We start from the raw sequence: 23,894 nt of genomic DNA on the forward strand, positions 1-23,894 counted from the left end.
CAAGCTTTGTTTCTAAAATGCCAGTGAATTTCTTTGTTGGTGCATTTCAGATGTATGATAACATAGCCTCCCTGAGGTTTCAGGATGGGGATGGTGATAAGAAAATTGCATCAGCCATGATTTCAGCTGAGGGGGAGGTTATGGAGTTCCGGCAGGCTGTAGCTGCAGAAGGCAGAGTGGAGAATTGGATGACAGCAGTGCTAGCAGAAATGAGACGAACGAACAGACTCCTTACTAAGGAAGCTATTTTTCGATACTGTGAAGACAGAAGCAGGTGAAACAATCAGTGTCAAGGATAACACAAATACCTTATATGTTATTATGAGCTGTAGCGATACAGAAAAATACTAAATTTTTAAATTTTTACACAACTTAGCCTGTATTTCTGTGTGTGGAGGGATATGAATACAGGCATATGCAGTATTTTAACTGATCAGAAAAAATTGTGTTACCTATCGTATCTAATTTCCTAAGTCTTGAGTTTTTATTTTTAGTGTTGTGTGCACAGTATGTTTTTCTCACTATGAATTCCACTTGGCAATCTTTACACATGGAATAGGCAGCTTTTCTATCAGAGTATTTCCTAGGCTTTTGAAATACTACAGCACACCTTGATAGAATTCTGTACATCTCTGTAAAGTTTGGCTCATGTCGTAGTAGAAATAGGAGGAACTTTTTTTTTTCCTTTTTTTTTTTCCTGTCCTGATCAGTTACTTAGAATAAACAGTAACTTAGACTCCCTCCTTATATGTGTTTCCCAGAGTTGATTGGATGTTACTCTACCAAGGCATGATGGTGCTGGCTGCTAATCAGGTGTGGTGGACTTGGGAGGTAGAGGATGTCTTTCGGAAAGTGAAGAAGGGAGAAAAACAGGCAATGAAACTTTATGCTAAAAAAATGCATAAGCAAATTGATGACCTGGTTACCCGCATTACAATGCCTTTGAGCAAAAATGACAGGAAAAAATACAACACTGTTCTCATTATTGATGTTCATGCCAGAGACATTGTTGATATATTCGTAAGAGACAGGTAAATACCACCCCCCAACCTATTGAGAAAATACCAAATGCATAAATTGTATTTCCATCCTTTTACCTCATGTGAGCAAGTCTCTCTTGTGTAGCATTCTGCAGGCTCAGGAGTTTGAATGGGAAAGCCAGCTGCGTTTTTACTGGGACCGAGAGCCAGATGAACTGAATGTGCGGCAGTGCACAGGCACATTTTCATATGGTTATGAATATATGGGTTTGAACGGACGTCTTGTGATCACCCCGCTTACAGATCGGATTTATCTTACACTCACACAGGTGTATGTTCAAGGGGTTTTTTACTAACAAGCCCTTTTAAAACCCACTTCTAGGCAATCACGTAATTGTTTTATTGCCACTTCCTGCCAGCTCCTAGTTGCCAATGTGAACGCTAATATGTTTGAAATCAGTTGTGATATCCTTCTAACCTGATTTCCTCAAAGATAACGTAGAATGCATTCTCAGATAAAATTTAAGGCTTTTTGTACCCAAGGGTTCATTTGTGATTTTGCTATCAACCTAATATAAATCTAATCCAAGCTTTGCTTTGCTTTTTGGTCTGTCTCCAAAGGCTTTATCAATGTTTCTGGGAGGAGCACCAGCAGGGCCAGCAGGTACAGGGAAAACGGAAACAACCAAGGATCTGGCCAAAGCACTGGGCTTGCTGTGTGTAGTGACAAACTGTGGAGAAGGCATGGATTTCAAAGTAAGAGTTAAAGATCTGTGTTCTCTGATAAAGTGCCAGTTACTGCTCTTTTTCAGTGCCCAGGTTAAGGACATACTCTGAACTTCTGAATACATGCCTCCCTTAGAGATACCATGCCGGTTGATAATGCAATACAGTAAAAAATGTCTATTTTGAATATATTCCTGAAGGAATTTCAGGTACTTTCAAGCAGGGGAGCAATGACTAGATGACCATGTGTTTAAGCTCATCATAGGCAATCTGCACTTGGCAAGTAATTATGGTAAGACCTTGTGACAGATTGCTAGCTCCTGCATATATAAATATCCAGAGGTTTTACTCAGTCATTAAGAGTTTTAGCATACTCCAAAATTTGCTGACACTGAATGTTTTATATATTCATTGCTGAGATGTTTTTTCTTGTTGTTCTTGTTAGGCAGTTGGTAAAATTTTCTCTGGTCTTGCCCAGTGTGGAGCATGGGGATGCTTTGATGAATTCAATCGTATTGATGCTTCCGTGCTTTCAGTCATTTCTTCTCAGATTCAGACTATTCGAAATGCTTTAATGAATCAGTTGAAAACATTTCAGGTAAACATTAAAAAAAGAAGAGTGATTGTGAAGGCTGATCTTGTTTCTAAGGCCAAGATTCAGGGTTAGACCCCATCATTAGATCAAAGGCTTCTTCTATAATTCCTTTGTGCTGAATATTTCAAACTCCAGAGGATGTACTCTCAGTTTCAGAGATGTTAAACCCTTGCTGATTTCTTAATCCTTTGCTAGGTTCTTCCTTTGTGAAGTGGGGTAAAAGTAAGCTAAATAGGATAATAGTAAGGAAATGGGATAATCGTATAATAGTAATTAGGGAGAGAAGTAACTTAACTTGATGTGGATTGTGAGGCTTTATTTACTGATGTTTGTTGGAATTCAAAACCCACAGCAGGAAAATTTGATTGAGAAGTGTGAAATGTCTTGATGTTTATTTCCAAGATACAAACAGTGGGATGAATGTATCTGGATGACTATCTAAAGCTAAGTATTTTAACATGTTGTCCTAAGTGGGTGCCCCGGTATTGCTGGTTTTCTCTTTGAGCAAATAGTACTATTTATTTCAATTCCAAATACACATTGTTCTAATGTGTACTTATGCCTTTAGTTTGAAGGACAGGAAATTACCCTTGATAGCCGTATGGGCATTTTTATTACGATGAATCCTGGTTATGCTGGCCGGACTGAGCTCCCTGAGTCTGTAAAAGCTTTGTTCAGGCCTGTGGTTGTTATTGTACCAGATCTTCAGCAAATCTGTGAAATCATGCTCTTTTCTGAAGGGTTCCTTATGGCAAAGGTAAGAAAATTTTATTGCTACCTATACCCATGTATACACCCATGTATGCGTGGCCGGTGTTTGGTTGCGACTTACACATTTGTGATTCTCTTAACTTAAATCTCAAACAGATCCTTGCCAAAAAGATGACAGTGCTATACAAGCTGGCAAAGGAACAACTTTCTAAACAGCATCATTATGATTTTGGACTGCGGGCCCTTAAGTCAGTGTTGGTGATGGCTGGAGAACTGAAAAGAGGATCAGCAGACCTCAGTGAGGTAGATTTGCTACTTAGTTACCCTAAGCAGATCATCTTTTTCATTAGGAAGATGTAGTTTGTCTGCATTAGAAATAGGAGCACTGGTCTTGTTATTTCAATTCGTTCTTACTGAGTTCCATCATGCCTTCTGCCAGCAAGTTACTGTCAGAACTCGAGTCAAAGTAGGGGAATCTATAGAAAATGAGGTATTTTACTTCTTGTTAAGATTAATGTCTCTGGATGAATAGCGAAAGCTGGTTTTTGAACAGTGAGTGCTCCAGTCATGCAGTTGTTAATTGTGTAGCTCAAGTAGTACAGTATACTTATAAATGAAAGTTTTTCAATACTGCATTGCTTTTATGGCTTTCTTTTACACCTATTTTTTATTTCTATATGTACGGTTGTGATACCCAGTTGCCTAGGGAAATTCTTATTCATATGTCTTCTTAAAAACTTGGAGACAGCTGAAGGATACTCTCCTATAAAGTTATGTACAGATGGACATTGCAGGTTGGCAGGAAGTTGGGGTCTAAATGATACTCTCAAGGGGACTACAGAACTTGGGTATGTTCATAAAACAGTGGGTTATTTTAACATCAAATCAGGGAAGCTGTGGTGTGGGCCACTCCAGCATTTGGTTAATATGGTAGAAAAAGGCAGTGTATTGTTCTTAGCTATTGGTGTGCTTATAACCTTTGTTTCCACTGGTAACCGATGCCAAGAAAACATTCTCAGAGCTGTACTAAAGTAATCAGGCAATAGTTTTTAGAGATGTTTGAAGTTACTACATATTAGATAGTTGGTTAGCTACTTGGTAAAGATTGGTTCTGCTATGTTTTGTCTAGGAAGTTGTACTGATGAGAGCTCTACGAGATATGAATCTTCCTAAATTTGTGTTTGAAGATGTACCTCTCTTCCTTGGCCTAATCTCTGACCTGTTTCCTGGCCTGGATTGCCCTCGAGTCCGCTATCCTAACTTTAATGATGCTGTAGAACAAGTGCTGGAAGAAGGAGGTTATGTTGTTTTACCAATCCAGGTATAAAAAACGTTAATTGCTTGAGTTTTTGTTGTAAACATTAGGCTGGATATGCATTGCTGCACTCTGGAGTGGCTCCAGGAAAGTTTAGCTGGTATAGACCGTCTGCTGATCTTTTCCACAGAAGAATTACGGACAGCAGTCTATTGAATCAATATTTATCTTACAGGTGGATAAAGTAGTTCAGATGTATGAGACAATGCTAACTCGTCACACTACAATGGTAGTTGGACCTACTGGAGGTGGCAAGTCAGTTGTCATTAATGCTTTGTGCCAGGCCCAAAACAAGTGAGTACAGAATTTGATACATGGAAATCTGGTTGTAAAATGGTATAGACTGCATTATTCAGCCCTGTGTAGTCATGACAAGATCAATAGCTGCTGTAATATTTGCTTGGCTTAACATGAGATTGTATTGTGTCGTTTTAATATTGCTTTTCTTGCTGTATCTCTAGGCTGGGATTATTGACAAAGCTTTACACACTGAACCCTAAAGCTATGAGTGTGATTGAGCTGTATGGGATCCTTGACCCTACCACACGAGACTGGACAGATGGAGTCCTGTCAAACATTTTTCGGGATATCAACAGGCCTACTGACAAGAAAGAGCGAAGGTAGACAGCTAGAAATCATCGTGATGATTTTTAGATACTGAGTTTTACATCAATATTTTATTTTATTTGAAATATTTGATACTACACTATTTAAAAAAAAGCAGCTAAATAACTAGTAAGTGTCTAGGGTTTTTTCTGTCTTCTGTGAGTTTCCAGCCTCAGTGAGATGGATGGAAACTATGCAATTATCAAAAATGAACGGGAGGCTTCAAAACAGCTGGACTGACATTTACACCATTGATGGCACATCTGAACTCTGAAATATGTTACTAAAATCAGAGATTTGTCAGTGCCCCTTGGCTCCTGTATCCACAGGTACATTCTGTTTGATGGAGATGTGGATGCTCTCTGGGTTGAAAACATGAATTCTGTCATGGATGACAACAAGTTATTGACCCTGGCAAATGGGGAGCGGATTAGACTTCAGTCGCACTGTGCTTTGTTGTTTGAGGTAAGTAATGACTGTACCGTTTAATACATGGGAAGGGTTAGATAAAGATGGGTCTACAAAGCCTGAAAAGCAGTTACTGTGGCTGTTACTGTTTAAGCAGTTACTTAAACTCTTTGTTTAAGTGTATGATTGTCTTGTATGATTATGTTATAGGTTGGTGACTTACAGTATGCATCTCCTGCCACGGTATCCCGCTGTGGAATGGTCTTTGTAGATCCTAAAAATCTGAAATATAAGCCCTACTGGCAGAAGTGGATCCAAGAAAGAGGAAATGAGGTGGGAATTTCTGCACTTGTTCAGAGAGTATCTGTATTAAATACTGAACTGTAGACCGCTGTAAAAATAGAAGTTTTTAAAGGCAGTCTGATTTTCTGACAACAAATCTAATCACTAGGCCTACAGCAGAGGGCTAAAGAGAGTTCTTTTTCTAACTTACGGTTGTTTCTGAGAAGTGAAGCACCAAGAAATCAGTTTACCTGATCTCCAAAGAGTTAACAGTGAGATTGCTTAGGTCCTTGTTTCTTACATTTAGATTAAAAACTCAAGTCCACAGGGAGTTGAAGTAAGACAACTTAGTTGCTAGCATCTGATGAATGCAGATCCTTACCTGCTGAAAACCCAGTCCATAAAACAGTGTCACATCTCTTCATGTGACTGTACCCCGTCTTTGGTAGAAGTGATTCCTGCAAGAACAATTGTACTTGGTCAGCCAGATATTGAAGGGAAGCTCTGCTGTCAAAAATTGTCTTTCCAGGTTTCTGTGTGCTGAATTGTTGTCCTTTTCGTTCCTCAGCAAGAGAGAATAGAATTGAATCGTCTCTTTCAAAAATACGTGCCCTACCTTATTGATATGATTGTAGAGGGAATTGTGAACGGCAGGCATGGAGAAAGGCTGAAGACCATTGTTCCTCAAACAGATTTAAATATGGTAAGGAATAGAGAATAAAGGTTTATCTAAAAAGAGAAATGGAACAATGGCAAGAGTAACAACCTTCCAATGAAAGCACAAGAGTAGAGTCCATGCTGAAATGTCAGTTTGCTAGTGATGAGCCCCAAGAGATAAAACAAACAGTCAGTTCCTAACAATGCTCTTCTACTGTCATTAATACTCATATCAGTAGATACACCTGTAAGGACAAAAGATCAGCAAACACTCAAACAGCTGAAAACATATTAAGAGTTTTCATGTATCCGGATGGCAATTCTATTTACAGTTTTGTCTTGTTTTACAACAGGTGGTGCAGTTGACTGTGATGCTGGAAGCTCTAGTTGTGGTGCAGCCTGATGATCCTGATGTTCTGGAGTGTTTTTTCTTGGAAGCTTTGTATTCCTCCTTAGGTGCTGCTCTTCTTGATGATGGCCGAATTAAATTTGATGAAAATGTTAAACGTATTTCCTGCATGTCTACTGTTCATGATGACAACATCCTGGCTAAGCCAGGGGAACTGCCAGGTAGAATCTTGTCATAATTTAGTCTGAATCCCATTGATTATATTAGAAAAGTGTTAGCTTCCATGAAGGCAGAACATTGTTCTTACTTCCAGCTACCTATCCTGGCTGCAAAATATGCTCTCTGAAGGACTATCACTGAAAACCACATAGAGATGGTGATGCTAGATGACCCTCAGCTACTGGTCTGTCCTCACAGAACAGTACTTTTCTATGCCAAGCTGAAGAGATAAACAGTGAAAGGAAAAATAAAATGTGAAAGGAAAGCCAGTGAAAGGTGCTTAAAAAGTGATAGTGTGGTCCAAGTGCTGGACTAGGAGAATTTTGGTTGATGTCTTACTGGGTTAAATGTCAAGTAAACAGAACATAGTGTTGCCCAACTTGGTCCAGAATCTTACCCTTCACTTTCATCTCAATCAGATTGTTTTCTTATGAAATATTTCAGTGTCCTAGAAAACCTCCAGTTCCTTAATGGTTTGCAGGTCAACTGCCAACCTTGTATGACTTTCATTTTGATGGATTTCAAAAAAAGTGGGTACCTTGGATGAAACTTGTTCCTGAATATATTCATAAGCCTCAAGTGAAATTTCTTGACATTCTAGGTGAGTGTAAGATAAAATATAGTGATGATATGCCTTTATTTTATAATGTGCCACCACTGAGCGCATGGCACTTAATATGAGACATCCTCTTTCTGTACTGAAAGGTCATCTGCTCAGGTTCAGTTTCTTGTGATGGCACAAATCAATTTCTTTAATGTTCTTGTCATAGTAGTTTAGCAGGAATAGAGTTGATATTTACAGCACTGTGTAATAAAGAAACAAGGAAAGGATGAAAAGCTTGTTTCAGTAAATAAGGCTTATTAGGAGCTAACAATACCTTTTACAAGACAGAATAGTAGAAGATTCACAGTCTGCTCTACCAGAAACTCTAGAAAAATGTCAGCTCCGTAGTTCAAGTACTTAGTGGATGAAAATTACATTCTTAAGGATGTCATTAGTTGTTACTTCAAGCACTGTATAATGGTGACAAGTGCTTTTCATAGATAAGGAAAAATTAATGCAGGTTACTTTATAGTAATACTTCAGCAAGCACAGGTTAACTTCACTGACACAAGAGATAATTGTTCGATCTCTAAAGTTGCTCCTGATGGCAGGCTATTCACATAGAACAAAATTCATCTCTCTAGAGTTCTGGGAAAATGCTTATGATCCAGATAAATCCTGATTACACGATTGAAATAGGGATTAAATGGAGCTTAACCAGTCCATGACCCTCCTATATGGAAGATAATTTCTTTTTCAATATGTCTATAGGAGAAAAGATCCCAGTGATAAAAGCTGAAAAGAGATGGTTGAGCAATTAAAATTTTCTTTCAACATTGTTAGTGAGTTGATATTTCAGATTATGTCTTTGTTAATACCTTGAGAAGTCTGATCCAGCACTATTCTATAAATATAAATCCCCCAGCTATACTGCATTTTAATTTAACCTGCTATCATATTCATGATCTTTTTCAGTGCCTACAGTGGATACAACACGCACTACTTGGTTACTAGAACAGATGGTAAAAATAAAACGCCCAGTTGTTCTTGTAGGTGAATCGGGTACATCTAAAACAGCAACTACACAGAACTTCCTAAACAATCTGAACAAAGACCTTACTGTATGTATGAGTCATTTTGCCTTGTGTCCAAAGATGCATTTTTGTTCTTTGTCCTTGTGCTAAATTTGCATTGTGAAGCCTGAGTCTGTGGGTAGCAATATTGACTTCGGTAACGTGACTGCAAGCTGAGACCCAAAGTGTGTGAATGATTTGAGAATCTTTCATGATCAAAAATGTTTTGTTCTGTTCTACCATGTACAAACTCAATTTTATAAAGTAAATATATATTATCGAAGTGCTAAGAATGGGATTACTTTTCTTTGTCATCTGTAATTCAAGTGAATAAATGGACCAGAGAAGTGTTTCCTGTATGTCTGACAGTCTAATATAAAGATTATTTTTTGAATGCTCTAGTTAAAAAAAAGAACAGGTAAAAATCCATTCTTAACCCATTTCCTCCCCTTTGCAGCTTCTGCTAGTAATTAACTTCTCTTCTCGTACAACATCAATGGACATTCAGAGAAACCTGGAGACAAACGTAGAGAAACGAACTAAAGACACTTATGGCCCTCCTATGGGAAAACGTCTCATTGTTTTCATGGATGATATGAATATGCCAAGGGTAAGCTGCCAGTGGTTTGCAGGGTAGTATAGAAATATGTGGGGTGGCACTGATGTGGTCCCTTCATGCACAGATCCAAGGAATCACAAGTCAAGGAGATTCATGGTAAATGCATAACTGGATTTCAGCTTAGGATCTTCAGAAGAGTTGGATTTGTGTGCAGTAGCGGGTGTTTCTGTCTGTAACAATATTTGTCCTATATGTAAGAGATCCTGTTGGATCATTTCTCTATGCCATTAAAATCATGTCTCTGTGGCCTGATATTGGCTACAGGTTGTGTATTGTAGAAAACACCCCTTTCTCTTTACAAATGGGGCGAAAGACTATGTGTGCATTTAGTTTGTCCCGAAGAAGCGGCACTTTTCCCATAGGATACATTGGAATGAATGTTCACAATCAGTGCTAGAGCTTTACAAAGTGTCACTTAGTCCCTGTAATGTTCTCCTGAGTATGGAGCACAGTATTTCCACATTTATAGCGGTAACTAGCATGCTGATGTACTGTGCTCTAAATATCTTGACTCTTTTGTATTACAAAGGTTGATGAGTATGGCACACAGCAACCGATTGCCCTATTGAAGCTGCTGCTAGAAAAAGGTTTCTTGTACGACCGTGGTAAGGAGATGAACTGTAAACTTCTTCGAGACCTGGGTTTTATTGCTGCCATGGGGAAGGCTGGAGGAGGTCGGAATGAAGTTGACCCTCGATTCATCTCACTCTTCAGTGTTTTTAACATACCTTTCCCTTCTGAGCAATCACTGAATTTGATCTATGCCTCCATCCTGAAAGGCCACACTGCGGTAATTTCACTGTTTTTAAAGGGTTGCTCAACAGGTTTATTATTTTTAAATAGACATTTATTTCTGTGTTATCGCAGGACCTGAAATCTTCTGTTATCAGGCTTTCTTATATTTAGAACCTCATGCAAACCTTTCCCTTCCTCTTCTCTTTCTCAGTGGGTTTACACTGTTTTGATAAATTCTTGAGTAATTTGTAAACATTCAACTCAGCAGATAATTTATAAACCTGGTGCTTTTCATAGGTTGAAACCTATGAATGATTTGGTTATGGTTCCTGTAACCAAATACACAAAGGTCAGCAAACTCTTTCTGAATGACGTGGAAAATTTAATATAATGCAGTAGACTGCATTACTAGCAAGTAACCTGCAACATTATATAAGAAAAAAGCGGTTTATTTTTTCTGCTGTAGAAGTGCTGTGGAAATTCCAGTCATGGAGTTTGATGTTATCTTCAGCACTGTGCAAGCTCTGGAGTGAAGATGGGGCCTTCCCAAAACATTTAACTGCAGAATGTTCATACTACAGAGGAATATGAATTTCTGAAAATGTTCGCCCTCAGTTATTTGAAATATACCAAACAGGTTTAAAAGCTGGGAAGCAGAGTACATTTAATGGCACTGAGTTCTCTCTGGGCAGTCTCATGAAAACACCTCTTCTTTCTCATGTTTGCAGATGTTTAATGAGTCTATATCAACCATCTCTGACAAGATTACTGTGTGTACTTTGGAGCTTTATAAAATGATTATTTGTGACCTACCCCCTACTCCTTCCAAATTCCATTACATTTTTAACCTGCGGGATCTTTCCAGGGTCTATAATGGACTTACCCTTACAACTCCAGAGAGGTAAGAATAGAAAAACTGTCTTCAGTGGTCCTACACCTATTTATATTGGATGAATCTGGGTGAAGATGACGTAATCTGGTACATGAAATTCGGTCACTTTTCATTAAACCTTCGCCACAATGAGAAAATGTTCAGGAACATTCTAAATTGTGATCTTACTCCTGATGACAAACACCGATGCATTAATCTTTCTTAAATAAGATATCCAGAGGTAAAAATGCAAGCAAATTAGTTATTATGAAAAGAACAAAACCAAAAAGAGTAAAAAAAGTCAATCCAGAGTTTGGTCAGCGTTATTAACCATATGGCCTTAGGAATCATGTCATCTCCTTTGGTGCAGTCTGATATTTTGATATTAATTCAGGTTTCAAACAGTGACCCAGATGGTGAGAGTTTGGAGAAATGAGTGCCTGAGGGTGTTCCATGACAGGCTGATTAATGAAGCAGATAAAGCATTGGTGAGTAATTTCTTCAAACTTTCAGGAGTCACTATTACTATGGCAACTAATTTGCAACAGCAACATTACCAACCATTGCACTCAGGTCTTGCAGTCAGACTGCAGACTTGTCTAACCACTATATTGCTCCATTAATTTAAAACATGGCCCATGGAGTTTTCTTTTCTAAAATAAAGTGACTATGGCAGACTTAAGTGAGCAGATCTGCTGAAGGAATGGAAAGTGTCACTCTGTTTGCCTGTCCAGGAAAATTGGTTAGCAGTGGCACAGGTGACAAAGTGTGAGAACAGTGCAGGGGAAAACTCAGGAAATCACTTCAAGTCAGTATTTTCCTTTAGGAAGGATTGTACCAGAATGTGACTATACAATCAAGTAGGAAAAAGAAGGGTAAGAGCCAAGTCCTTAAACAATGGATTCAGTTTTGGCTGTTATGCAAACTGGAAAATGCTCCAAATTGTATCTTAAAACACAAGAGAGAACGCTGCCAGCTTTATACCTTGAGAATTAGGGGAGGAATTGGGGTAAAGTTTACTTACATATAAGCAACTTGCGAAGCAACTTGCTTAGATGAAAAGAGGTAGATTAACATGACTTCAGATTTTTCTGCTTAAAACTTTCTCCTCTAACATACAGAGATACATTTCCAGCTCAATTTTCACAACTCAGAGTAATTATATTGCAGCTTTTCTGTATTTGTACAAGCATTCAGACCTACAAGATTTGTGAGAAAGCTTGGTGGCGAGACATCTATGAATGCTGAGAAGGAAGGTTTATTAATACAATATTTACACCAATAAATGAGAAGGTATCTTTTTTAACAGGCTTATCCTTTTCTGTCTTAAACTTCTGCAGTCCATTGGCTTGAATGGTTCTTGAACTGCCTATTAGATCATTTTAGATCATACATAGAACACAATAGGAGGCTGTGGTCTTTGGATCTTCTAGTGACATAAATATCCCCTTGAAATCAGTCAGTATTTGAGCAAGAATCTGCATTATCACCCTTCTAAGTGTTACCAGTTTCAGAATGATCTGCTGTGTTGTGTTGCCTGACTCATTTCATATCCTTGAAGGTACAAGGTCATATAAAAAACCTGATTGAAGAGAATTTCAGAGATGACTTGGAGCAGGCCATGAGGGATCCTATTCTTTTTGGAGATTTCAGAATGGCACTGAGTGAAGGAGAACCTCGTATTTATGAAGATATCCAAGACTATGATGCAGCAAAAGCTCTCTTTCAGGTAGTGTGCATCAGCTTGGAACTGTGCCTGATTCTGTCTCTGTGCCTGAGGAATGGGCAGGAGCCTGCCTCAAACTGTAGGAAATCTGTTCTCATTCTGTGTGCACACAGAATTTTATGTGCACTGTTACCCATTTGGGGTCTGCAGTAATGAAAATTGAGGATCAGCTACAGAGTCGGCAGTGTTTTCCGATAGTTTATTTTCCCTGAGGAAGGGCAAAGAAATAATGGTGCTGCTAAATGGGTTGTTATTTTATTAATGTTATTAAGTGTTTCACTGGTCTCCTAGTAACATTCTGTCCACCTTTCTCTGCAGGAGATTTTGGAGGAATATAATGAAGTTAATATTAAAATGAATCTGGTTCTTTTTGATGATGCTTTGGAGCACTTAATCCGTGTACATCGCATCATACGGATGGATCGTGGGCATGCCCTGCTCATAGGAGTGGGAGGCTCAGGAAAGCAGTCTCTAACGAGACTGGCTGCCTATACAGCTGGATATGAGGTTAGTGACCCTGTGTCTTTGCAGTGAAAGAAGACAAGGAAAGCAATATTGTGATCAGGATTAAATTGGTGGGGGGCAGGGGAGGAAAGTCAGTCAGTCAAGGTAAGACCAGGCTGGCATCTCTTCCCTGTGGAGAGAAAAAAAGGGTGAGGTGATTGCCAGGAGGCCTAAGGTGATGACTGTGAGTGATCTGGGCAGGAAGGAAGCTGTCAGTGCCTGAATCTGGGTTTTGGCACTGGGGACAGAAAACAAGGATGGGTTTGGCAGTGAACAACTAATAGCCCCTAACTACTGCTTTTGTTACTTATCTGTATTACAGCAGCACTCCAGTGCTGCTTGAGGAACCTTGTTGTGATTCATACTGTAATATTTCAAATCGGAAATGTTCCTCTCACAGAGATACTTTCAGTCTCTTAGAGAGGCTTGGAAGGGAAGGACAAAAAAGGAGGATGAACACAAAGCAATTTTGAAAATGCAATCCTGCAGGGTTGTACAAATGTAATTTTTAAAAAAAATATAGTGCGTAATTTTTTTTATACTTACACATTTACTGATGATAGGGGCCAAACCAAAACCCTTGATCCAGTCTAATTGAAATTCAGAGTTATCATCATGTCTCGAGTCCATCTGTGTCTTCTCAGTATATGCTTGCATCCTTAGGTATTTGAGATCATCCTGAGTCGAGCATATGGAGAAAATAATTTCCGAGAAGATTTGAAAAATTTGTACCAGAAGCTGGGTATTGAGAACAAGTCAACGGTCTTCTTGTTTACAGATGCCCATGTAGCAGAAGAGAGTTTCCTGGAACTCATCAACAACATGTTAACTTCAGGTGGCACCGGCAGCCTCAATTACTCCCAATCAGTATCTACTTGTGGCTCAGAATCTCAAATGTACCCTTGATCCAGCTATTACTGTTTCACCCTGTGTCTTCTGCTGCTTTAGTTAGTTACACCTTTCAGTACTACCTGAAATGATCTTGGCCTTAATAATGGCTTTTTGGCATCTTTTTACAGTCATTTATATGTGTCTGGGAAGGCTACAGGGTTAATTCATGCTGATTGTTGATGTTGCAGGAGTCTCAGATTTCTTCCGAGACTGAGGTATAACTTCAGCTGCATTTGGCCACAAACCCACCTTTTGTCCCCTTGGCTTTTGAATAGCATTCACCTGAGCTGCAGCAACTGCTTATATATATAATGTCCTAAAATGTAGTTTAGTATCTTTTAGTGTATACAGCAGCTGAAAATGAGCAGCAGCTGGCACTGTGTGACCACCCTCTCATCAAAGTTCCTACACAGTGTAATTTGAAAACAGATGTGTTAAATCATATTGCTTTCCTTGGTCTAGTTTTCCCTGTTCCTGGTCTGCTTATGTCTGTCATTAGGTAACTTATGCAATGTTTGCCACATGATTGAGAGAATGAAAATGTGAACTGATGGTTTGTAGCACTAATGGAAAATTTTCTTTGCAGAGTTAAAAGCACTTTATGTTCTTATGACATTTTGTATATGTTGCTGAAGCCCAAACAAAAATGAATTGTTCCTCTAAATCCCCTGGCATCATCCTAAGTACTGCCTCTCTATTTTCCATGGAGGCTGAGGGAAGGAGGAGAAGCGTAGAGAGATTAATAGGTTCATTCAGAACTACCCAGAATCATTTTTGCAGAGCTAGGTTTAAAATTTGTGTCTCCGGTTTCTCATCTACCCTACCCCCGGCCATATGGTTTTCTCTTACTGGTTGTTCTCACTAGCATTCTTCTGTCCTTATGTTACAGGAATGGTGCCAGCCCTTTTTGCAGATGATGAAAAAGACACCATACTAAGTCAGATTGGAGATGAAGCTACTAAAGCTGGTGTGAACCGAGCTAAAGAGAGTGTCTGGCAATATTTTGTAAGCAAATGTGCAAGCAACCTTCACATTGTCCTGGGAATGTCCCCAGTTGGGGACAGTCTGAGAATGTGGTGCAGAAATTTCCCAGGTATCAATTGTATATACTGCTTAGTCCCTTCTCTGTGAAATACAGGTTTGCAGGCAAGAGAAAATCTCCAGTGGACACTCAGAGAAGTCTGGCAGCTAAAGCTAAGCAGAGCAGGTTTCATGATTAAGGATTTGCAGAGCATGATTTTTTTTCCAGTTAATTACCACATATCAGCAAGTATTATTGATTAGCATTTACCAGATCAGTTCATTTTCCAGCTGAACAGCTAGAAATCAATTGGTCATCCTCATTGAACTGGAAATATACAGGCTCTGTCTGCAGCCTCTCTTGTGTAGTTTACAGAAGAATGTGTGGTACTAAATCATTATGAAACTAGGATAGTGGTAAGAGAAACATTTTTGTATCCAAAGCCAAAAAAAGAGCATGGTGAAAGGGACACCCACCGAGAGAAAAAACACCTGAGCCTGGTGGATGCTGTGCTTCAGCAGGTGGCTGAAAGGAGTCCTGGGAGACTGAAGACATGTGAAAGATGGGTGCGGGTGGGAATCCTAACCCAGGCATTAAAACATCTTGTTGCAGCTCTTGACTGCATCCTGTAGAATGGTACAGCCTAAAGAACAGTACAATGGGGTTAGCAGGACACAGGTGCAAAGTTGATTCATTACTATCAGAATGGAAGTATTGACTTTGTGGTAAATATTGTTGCTAAGCAGGAGTCAAATAAGATAGATCCTGCAAATTCTTGATGCAAATAAAGTTAAGCATGGGGCTGCCTGGCAGAAGAGGGTCTAGTTTTACAAAGGAATTTTGTCAGATAACACCATCCTTTTATTTTAAGGTCTTGTCAACAACACTGGTATTGACTGGTTCTTGCCGTGGCCACCCCAGGCCTTGTATGCAGTTGCACAATCCTTTGTTGGTATGTAAGATGTCAGTATTTTAACCCATTAACCCTTGGGACAGCCTAAGAAATATATTCTTTACTTTGCAGTTATTGTAGATTTCATAATTTGATTTCCCGTTGTGCTTGTTACCCTGAGTCTAAATGGGTGGTGCAAAATCCCAGTCAAAAATATTTTTGGATGGAAGTTTCTTACTCAGATAGATTTGAAAAATTGCTAAAATTCAAGTTGCCAAGTCTGCAGACAATGTGGCCTGCCTACCAGGAGGCCCAGGTCTCTTCTGACTCTGCCTTGATCTTGCTATCTGCCAGAAAAGTCTGGTTTTGTGTCTGGCTTAGGTGTACATAAGAAAGATGGTAACTGGCAGACTCTTGAAAAAATGCAACAAAACCTTTGAAATTTTTTATTTCTTCTACCCAATTTTAGGAAATAGCACACGCATCCCATCAGAGAGCTGCAAGTCGGTAATGGAACACATGGTCGTGGTGCATGAATCTGTAGGGGATTTCAGCAAGAGGTTTCTGCAGAAACTGAGACGTAGCAACCATGTCACACCAAAGAATTACCTTGATTTTATCCATACTTATTCAAAATTGCTGGAGGAGAAAAATGAGTTCATTTTAGGTAAGGCTGTGTAGATGTTTTCTACTTTTTAATAAGTGATTTCAATATTTTAAAAAGAAAAAAAAATTGTGGTGAAAATCCCACATATTACCCACATTATGCAAAAATGATTTTATCAGTACTATCTCAAATGCTGCGCTGGCATCTGGTTTTGACATTGGACCAATATCCCAGCCACATGTGAATGTTCAGACTCTGTCTTGTCTCCTCAAATTTAGCGCATGAACCTGAGCCAGAATCTCCAAACTGGACACTCCTCTGCTTGGGGAAGAGTCTGATTAGATCTAATACCAGCTCAGCCTAGCTCACGGTTTGACATTCTTCCTCAAGCAAGAATTCTTATTCATACATCAGTGGAGACTGAAATGTGTGAAGAGGATAAAACATGAACAGTGTAATATGGAAAGCAAGCTGTGGCACAGAGCTACTATGTGGAAGCTCATGTGATGTTAACACCATCTTGGGTGGGAGGCTTAGGAAAGGAAAAATCTCTGAGTCATTTGTCTTTCATAACTGAGGTTGCCTTGCTGCAAAGTGCACCTATAAACATATTTACCTTCTGTGAGATTGTCTATTGCTGTGTGATAGTACACAATCAATGAATCACTAACGTTTCTCCCTTCTTTTCTACTTAGCACAATGTAAACGGCTGGATGGGGGCTTAGTTAAACTGAAGGAAGCTAGTATACAGCTGGTTGAGCTGAACAAGAAACTTGCTGAGCAAAGGATTGTGCTAGCAGAAAAATCAGCTGCTTGTGAGGCTTTGTTAAAAGAGATTTCAACAAACACAGAAGTAGGTAGGTAGTTTACAACTACTGAAGTGTCCCACAGGCTAAGCAAGGCTCCTGTAGGCTGTGTTGTGTTGGAAGACCCTCTAAGAGCTCCAGCTGCTTCTAGAGGTAACCCCCTTGTTCTGTGCTGATCGAGTGTCATGCTAGAAGAGTAGGTCCTCTGTCTTGCCCAGATTGCTGTCTTTGCTATATATTTGGCTTACAGTGCTTTACACAACTCAATACTACGTTCACCTGCCCTTGTCTTCCCTTTCCAAGGTGTAGGGTGTAATGTGGGAAAGAGGCATTAGGAAGAAAGGGACCTTCTGATTCAGAAACTTACTATTAGAGGAAAAAACAGAGGGAAGCATGGGAGGAAAAGAGATTATGTATGCTGGTGTGTGGGACACTAACAGTGTTCCTAACCAGGTGATGGAACTGTAAACATTGGCAAGCTAGCAACAAAAAGGTGCTGAGTTGATGGTAATTTCTGATTTTCAGCTAAGAGTGAATCTATATTAGTATATGTTCTGTATACAAATTTGAATGATCCATTTATGGTCCTGCCTTTACAATTCCTAGCTGAGGAGAAGAAAAAACTGGCTGAAGAAAAAGCTGCGGAGATAGAGGAACAGAATAAGATTATTGCTATGGAGAAGGCAGCTGCTGAGACAGCTTTGGCTGAAGTCATGCCTATTTTAGAAGCTGCCAAACTGGAGCTTCAGAAGCTTGACAAGTCTGATGTTACTGAGATCAGGTGACTCATTTGGATGTACACTAGCATAAACTCTTGGAAATTCACTGAGACACCCTTGTTTGCAGGGTTTGAGCCTGAGCCTCACCTTTCTCACCTGCATGGTGTATGGGTGAAGGTCAAGACATCAGTTGTCCAGGTGCAGAGGTCAGAACAGAATCCCCTGATTCCTAGCCCAGGACTTCCCCTCAAGCCTCTTCTTCCAGTCTTTTGTTTGATGTCTTCCCCATATTTCTCTACCTTGTGTCTGATGCAGTAGAAACTGCTATGGTTTTTGCCTGAGCAGTGGCTGTCCAAACCCCTTCATTCCTCCTCTGTTTTTATTCTGTGTCAGTAAGAACACATACCAGTTACTTTTCAGGGATGCTTTGATAGCATGAAAATGTATTTCTCTGCTGACTTAACGTCTCCCTGTGGTTTTTATAATACATCTTGTTTTTGTGGATAGACATAAAAGCACATCCAATCCTTGGCTGTCCCTGAAATAGCAATGGCTCTCCCTTCCCTGCCACACTTGTTTAGTTTCCTTTCTCTAGTATATCTCTGGATTCTTCTTGTGCTGCTCCTCCCAATGGACAGCTGCTTCACTGCCCTAGGGAAGATTATCATGGCTCAGGATTTTAGGCCTTCCAACTGTTGAAATCCTTTGGTACTTCATTGACCAAATTGTCTGAATACAAGAATCAGTTTTGAACTTTTGACTAGTTAATAATGGCTTGTCTGGCCTGGATTATCTTTTTCACTTTGTGTAGGATGTCTTATGCACTAGCTCTTGTTGTATTGCAATGACTCTCTTAACGTGAAGTGCCCGTGTCTGGCATCATATGCTTTGTCTCCTCCTTTTTCTCCTCCACTGTCTCCTTCATCTGTTTTCTAGATCCTTTGCAAAACCCCCTAAGCAGGTGCAGGCTGTTTTGGAATGTGTTCTTATCATGAGAGGTTACAAAGAACTAAACTGGAAGACAGCCAAAGGAATGATGTCTGAGGCAAATTTCCTGCGATCCCTGATGGAGATAGATTTTGATGGAATTACTCAGAGCCAAGTGAAATCTGTCCGAGGTAAATTACTGATCTGTATACTTGGAATGAACGTAGGATCGTGTTAATGTGACTAGCTGTGTCAGCGGCAATCCTTCCAGTGTTGTTTGGGAGGGTGGGATTCACTTTGTGCAAAGGGACAGCACTGTCTGCAATGCTGCAGATGCTGCACTGTTGGGGTGAATGGATTTTTCAGAGTTCAAAGACCTTCTTCTATGTGTTGCATACGATTTATACCTTAGCTGGGGTCTTACGCACTTTGGTTTAGAACAGGCAAGAAACAAGCAAGACAGCTGAGCAGGCCTGCTGTCTGCTTTTAGCCACTTAGAAAGTAGCATTATGACCTCATCCATGTGGTCACAATTAAAATGTGATATATACAGAGTGGAAAGAAGATAAGCAATATGTCAAGCTTATGGGCCAAACTTTGCACATGCTCCCGAGGGTCTAATCCAGAGTAGTTCTTTTAAGAGGGAAATTTGGCACTTTGAACAAAATTGCATCTGACTGCTGCAGTGAAAACAAACCATGATCTTGACATGTGCTGAACAACTCCTGAATGCAGTCCCTTCTTGGAGAAAGAACTTGAGAACTCGCTAGCAATATTGTGCTTGCATTGTTACAGCCCAGGAACTTCATCTTAAGGTCAGAGTCTCTTCAATATTCTGACAAATGTTTCGTATTGTCTATCACAGCATTGCTTGATGCTGCTGGTAGGGAAAGCCATTTCTCTGAGGATTTCTGCATTGTAATTCAACTCACTTGCATTTTTCTGTTTGCCCATTTAGCTCTGTTAAAGAATCTTAACACTACCTTCAATGAAATGGAACTTGTTAGCAGAGCAGGACTGGGAATGTTAAAGTTTGTTGAAGCAGTGATGAGCTACTGTGATGTAGTTAAAGAAGTCAAGCCGAAGAGAGAAAAGGTAAAGTGTGTGGTTTCAAACTCAGAGGAGGATGAAGCATGATCCTGATGAGAAAAATACTACTTGTCAATTTAATAGACTGCCCATTTCTCCTCTTTGAAGTGCTTAAAAAGAGGTGTTTAGGAAAGCTATTGCAGTAGGAGTGAGGCAGGTACTCAGTTATAAACTGCTGTGTTTGTTGTGTCATGATGCTGGGATGTGGGTTCCTATTCACACCAGTGCTTGAAGGAGAAGGGAGGAACAACATGTTCAGTTGGAATTTTGTAATCTAACATGGTTAGAAAAACACAGTTTATAGCTGTCTACTGAAAAGAGACTTCAAAACCCATGGCATTTGGACAGAGCAGAGCTCAGTAGTTCACAACATCCATGTCCCTTAAGCACAGACCTTTTGATTAACTTTTTTCAGAATGGCTGGAAAGTTAGCTGTATTACCAAAGGAAATCTAATGTCCAACAGATGATGCTGGGAAAGTTTCTTCAAGAAAAGGTTATTATATACAGCTGACTACTGAGAAAGTGTATTCACTACATGATGAGTCTGACTTTTTTGAGGTCTTAGTATTGTTGTTATTAAGCAGACAAACCTCCCCTTTTGTCATGGGACAACAGTCCTGCTGACCTGCACTGTCAGCAGGACTGCTCACATGCTTTAATATACCTTGTGGGTACAAAACTGTAGGAGATGTATCTGCTTTGGAACTGCAGTATCAGACCATGATGTATATGTTTGGGATGGGGAGAGGTGGGTGAGAAACAGTGCCAGTTATTTTGGCTTACACTGGACACTTTGAAATATATGAAATAGCCAAAAGAAATCTAAGAACTTAAGACTTCTCTCCAAAGCCCTTTGTTCCTCTGATACTCTTATGTTTCCTTCATAATGTAATGTAGGTGGCTAGGCTAGAACGGAACTATTATGCAAGTAAGCGGGAACTGGAAAAGATAAAGGCAGAGTTGGCTACCATTCAGGATGAGCTTAAGGCTTTGGGGAACAAATATCAAGAGGCAATAAAGGAAAAACAACAGTTACAAGAAGAAGCAGAGATTATGCAAAGAAGATTAGATGCTGCTGACAAGCTCATCTTTGGCTTGAGATCTGAGAACAAGAGGTAAGTCTAGATTCAAAGAGGGACGTTTTTGGTATTAAAGGGTCATGCGCCAGGGATAAAATCTATCAAACTAGGACAGTTTTGGAAACATCACTTCCTGTGATGTTTGTTTCTGAGAAGAACTAATATCCATTTGCTCTTGGAAAATAATAACAATAATTTTTAGCGCAGAAGAAAAAAGTGAACTCGGATTAAAAGGAAGAAGGTTCAGATCAATTCAATGTCTGCGGCCCTCATAATAGTGAGAGAACAACTGATGGTAAATTTGGGGGTCTGTCTCAACCTACATCTAAAGTAGCAGCAGCTGGAAATTTTGCACATAAACCCCATCTTTGTGGCACAGACTGACCCAGGATTCCCTTATAATTCTACCAGGTGGACAAAGGAATTAGAGGACTATGAAATACGAAAGGTGAAGTTGCTTGGAGACTGTCTACTCTGTGCTGCCTTTCTGAGCTATGAAGGAGCATTCAACTGGGACTTTCGTAATGAAATGATCTATCAAGTGTGGCAAGAAGATATCCTCTCACGAGAGATTCCTCTCAGTCAACCATTTAGGTTAGAAAGCCTCCTGACTAATGAGGTGGAGGTTAGCAGGTATGTCCAGTCGAGAAACCTAGTGGCTACTGAATGTGAGATTGTGAAGTGAGAGTCTGGATCTGAATCTGTAGCGTAGAATTGGCATTGTGGGTGGAGATGAACAGCCGTAATGGAGAGAGCCCATTTTACTTTCATGTCTCAAAGATGGTAAGGAGACAAATTATTTTTCTTCTGGTTAACAGAGGCTATTTGTTATAACAAACCATTATACTTTACACTCCAGGGACATTCACTGAACCTAGACACATATAATACCTTTTTAGGAGATTTTTTTAAGGAGTTATCTATAATATGTCTTCCACCCAAAGCCCAGCAGGAGACTTTTCATTGACTTCAGTGAATTTGGAATTAAACCCATGCCCAGATAGCCCATATTTCAACTACTGCAGGATTACTCACCAAATGCAACAGTCAGTGTTTTGAGTAGTGTAGTTACAAATGACTCAGACAATGAGTCAGTCTGAGTTTTGACACTATTCTTACAATCACATACGCTATATGTTTTCTTGTGTGTCTAATAGTGTGCTCAGTGAATTGCATAATTTTACTGACAAATGAAATGTGCTGCTCTCCCATCAAGTTTTTGTCCCAGCCTGGTCTTTGATCCATTCTGTTCCCAGGTGGGTTTCCCAAGGATTGCCTCCAGATGAGCTCTCTGTCCAGAATGGCATCCTGACAACATATGCAAGCCGCTTCCCACTCTGTATTGACCCACAACAACAGGCATTACATTGGATTAAGAAGAAAGAAGAGAAAAACAACCTCAGGGTAAAGATAAATAATCATTTTACCTCTTTACTGGTTGTTTTAAAAGCTGCATAAGTATCTGTTGCCCTGAATAGGAATCCAATTATGTACTGACAGATGTGTTGACTACTGTGTCTCTAAAATAGATAGTGAATATCACTGTTCACATGACCCTCAGTTCTTTAGGATGGATGGTTTGTTTGGAATCTTGGACAGCCTTAGTACATGCAGAAATACTATAACCAAAAGGCTGGTGTAGCTGTGTTTTATCTCAGCTTCAGGATGGAGTTTCCATGTAGGACAGTAACACAGAGGCGCAGTTGGAACTTTGAAGAATAGTTTCCAAATGGAAATTATTCTCAACTGATCAGAAAAAAATAAGCATCTTTACTGTTTTGTACCAGTGCAGTTTGTATCATCTGTAAGACAAAAAGCAACAAAGAGCAAACTTCGTTAGTGCTGGCAACTATTATAAAATAATAACATTCAGCAAATTGAATATCAGTTCTCTTTTCATATCTTCCCATAATTCTCTTGCAGATGGCTTCCTTTAATGACCCAGATTTCCTTAGACAACTAGAACTGGCCATAAAGCATGGAAGCCCTTTCTTGTTGCATGGTGTCGATGAATACATTGATCCTGTGATAGACAATGTCTTAGAGAAGAATATTAAAGTTGCACAGGGGCGAACATTTGTTGTCCTGGGTGACAAAGAGGTCGACTATGACAGTAACTTTAGATTGTACCTGAACACCAAATTATCGAACCCAAAGTATTCTCCCTCTGTGTTTGGCAAAGCTATGGTTATCAATTATACAGGTAAGCAAAACTGTCTATTTAGTAACAAAGTAGTGATTACGCTGTAGTGCAAGTTTAGAGCCTGGGTGTTTGTCTGAAAGCAATGAAACTCTAAAATATTCATAGTCACCCTTATACTTAGCATGTGATTTAATAGAAAGTTCTTCTCACTTCTCTCTTTTAAAATGAAACTGAGCTAAATATCTCTTCTTGCATCTGTCGGGTTAGGATGCTTTGGTAGAATTAAGATACGGAGTTATTAACCAAGTCACTCTGTTGCATCGCTGTAGTTTTATGAGATGATCGAGATGAAATAAGTTGTATAAAAGCTCTCCTTGTGTTTAAAAAAAGTCTGTGTGCTGTGTACATGTTTTGTATCTGTAGTTACACTAAAGGGCCTAGAGGATCAGTTGCTCAGTGTCATTACGGGTTTTGAAAGAAGAGAATTGGAAGAACAGAGAGAACATCTCATCCAGGAGACAAGTGAAAACAAAAACTTGCTGAAAGATCTGGAAGACTCTCTCCTTCGGGAACTGACGTCTTCCACAGGAAACATGTTGGACAACTTGGACTTGGTGCAAACCCTGGAAGAGACAAAATCCAAAGCTACCGAGGTACCGGCTCTGGGCTTTTTGGAAGGTTATCTACTAATAGAACATCGTCCTTCCTTTTTCATTGTGCTTCACCTTTCACCCTTGAGGCTAGCAATTAGTTTGAAAAGAAATGGAGAGTTTTCTCATTAGTATGTTGCATCTTTCA

General features: G+C 39.6%; 1 protein-coding gene across 1 annotated transcript in view; it reads left to right on the forward strand.

Moving 5' to 3' along the window:
* The window catches only part of DNAH10 (dynein axonemal heavy chain 10), a 57,593-nt gene that overhangs the window by 22,663 nt on the left and 11,036 nt on the right, over positions 1–23,894 (forward strand). Inside the window, exons 30-64 of the mRNA XM_075718979.1 lie at positions 51–274; positions 762–1,031; positions 1,126–1,309; positions 1,602–1,736; positions 2,152–2,304; positions 2,870–3,058; positions 3,169–3,315; positions 4,142–4,333; positions 4,503–4,621; positions 4,789–4,947; positions 5,263–5,398; positions 5,552–5,674; positions 6,192–6,326; positions 6,634–6,850; positions 7,330–7,449; positions 8,368–8,513; positions 8,923–9,075; positions 9,614–9,874; positions 10,548–10,720; positions 11,085–11,178; positions 12,252–12,419; positions 12,735–12,923; positions 13,584–13,755; positions 14,701–14,904; positions 15,704–15,784; positions 16,194–16,391; positions 17,027–17,188; positions 17,744–17,918; positions 18,793–18,974; positions 19,742–19,878; positions 20,772–20,989; positions 21,365–21,586; positions 22,210–22,357; positions 22,877–23,156; positions 23,520–23,749. Of these exons, the coding sequence (XP_075575094.1) occupies positions 51–274; positions 762–1,031; positions 1,126–1,309; positions 1,602–1,736; positions 2,152–2,304; positions 2,870–3,058; positions 3,169–3,315; positions 4,142–4,333; positions 4,503–4,621; positions 4,789–4,947; positions 5,263–5,398; positions 5,552–5,674; positions 6,192–6,326; positions 6,634–6,850; positions 7,330–7,449; positions 8,368–8,513; positions 8,923–9,075; positions 9,614–9,874; positions 10,548–10,720; positions 11,085–11,178; positions 12,252–12,419; positions 12,735–12,923; positions 13,584–13,755; positions 14,701–14,904; positions 15,704–15,784; positions 16,194–16,391; positions 17,027–17,188; positions 17,744–17,918; positions 18,793–18,974; positions 19,742–19,878; positions 20,772–20,989; positions 21,365–21,586; positions 22,210–22,357; positions 22,877–23,156; positions 23,520–23,749 (6,096 nt within the window). The remainder of the gene's footprint in view (positions 1–50; positions 275–761; positions 1,032–1,125; positions 1,310–1,601; positions 1,737–2,151; positions 2,305–2,869; positions 3,059–3,168; positions 3,316–4,141; positions 4,334–4,502; positions 4,622–4,788; positions 4,948–5,262; positions 5,399–5,551; positions 5,675–6,191; positions 6,327–6,633; positions 6,851–7,329; positions 7,450–8,367; positions 8,514–8,922; positions 9,076–9,613; positions 9,875–10,547; positions 10,721–11,084; positions 11,179–12,251; positions 12,420–12,734; positions 12,924–13,583; positions 13,756–14,700; positions 14,905–15,703; positions 15,785–16,193; positions 16,392–17,026; positions 17,189–17,743; positions 17,919–18,792; positions 18,975–19,741; positions 19,879–20,771; positions 20,990–21,364; positions 21,587–22,209; positions 22,358–22,876; positions 23,157–23,519; positions 23,750–23,894) is intronic.

Source organism: Pelecanus crispus, chromosome 11 (genome assembly GCF_030463565.1).
Source record: "Pelecanus crispus isolate bPelCri1 chromosome 11, bPelCri1.pri, whole genome shotgun sequence".
Taxonomy (NCBI): domain Eukaryota; kingdom Metazoa; phylum Chordata; class Aves; order Pelecaniformes; family Pelecanidae; genus Pelecanus; species Pelecanus crispus.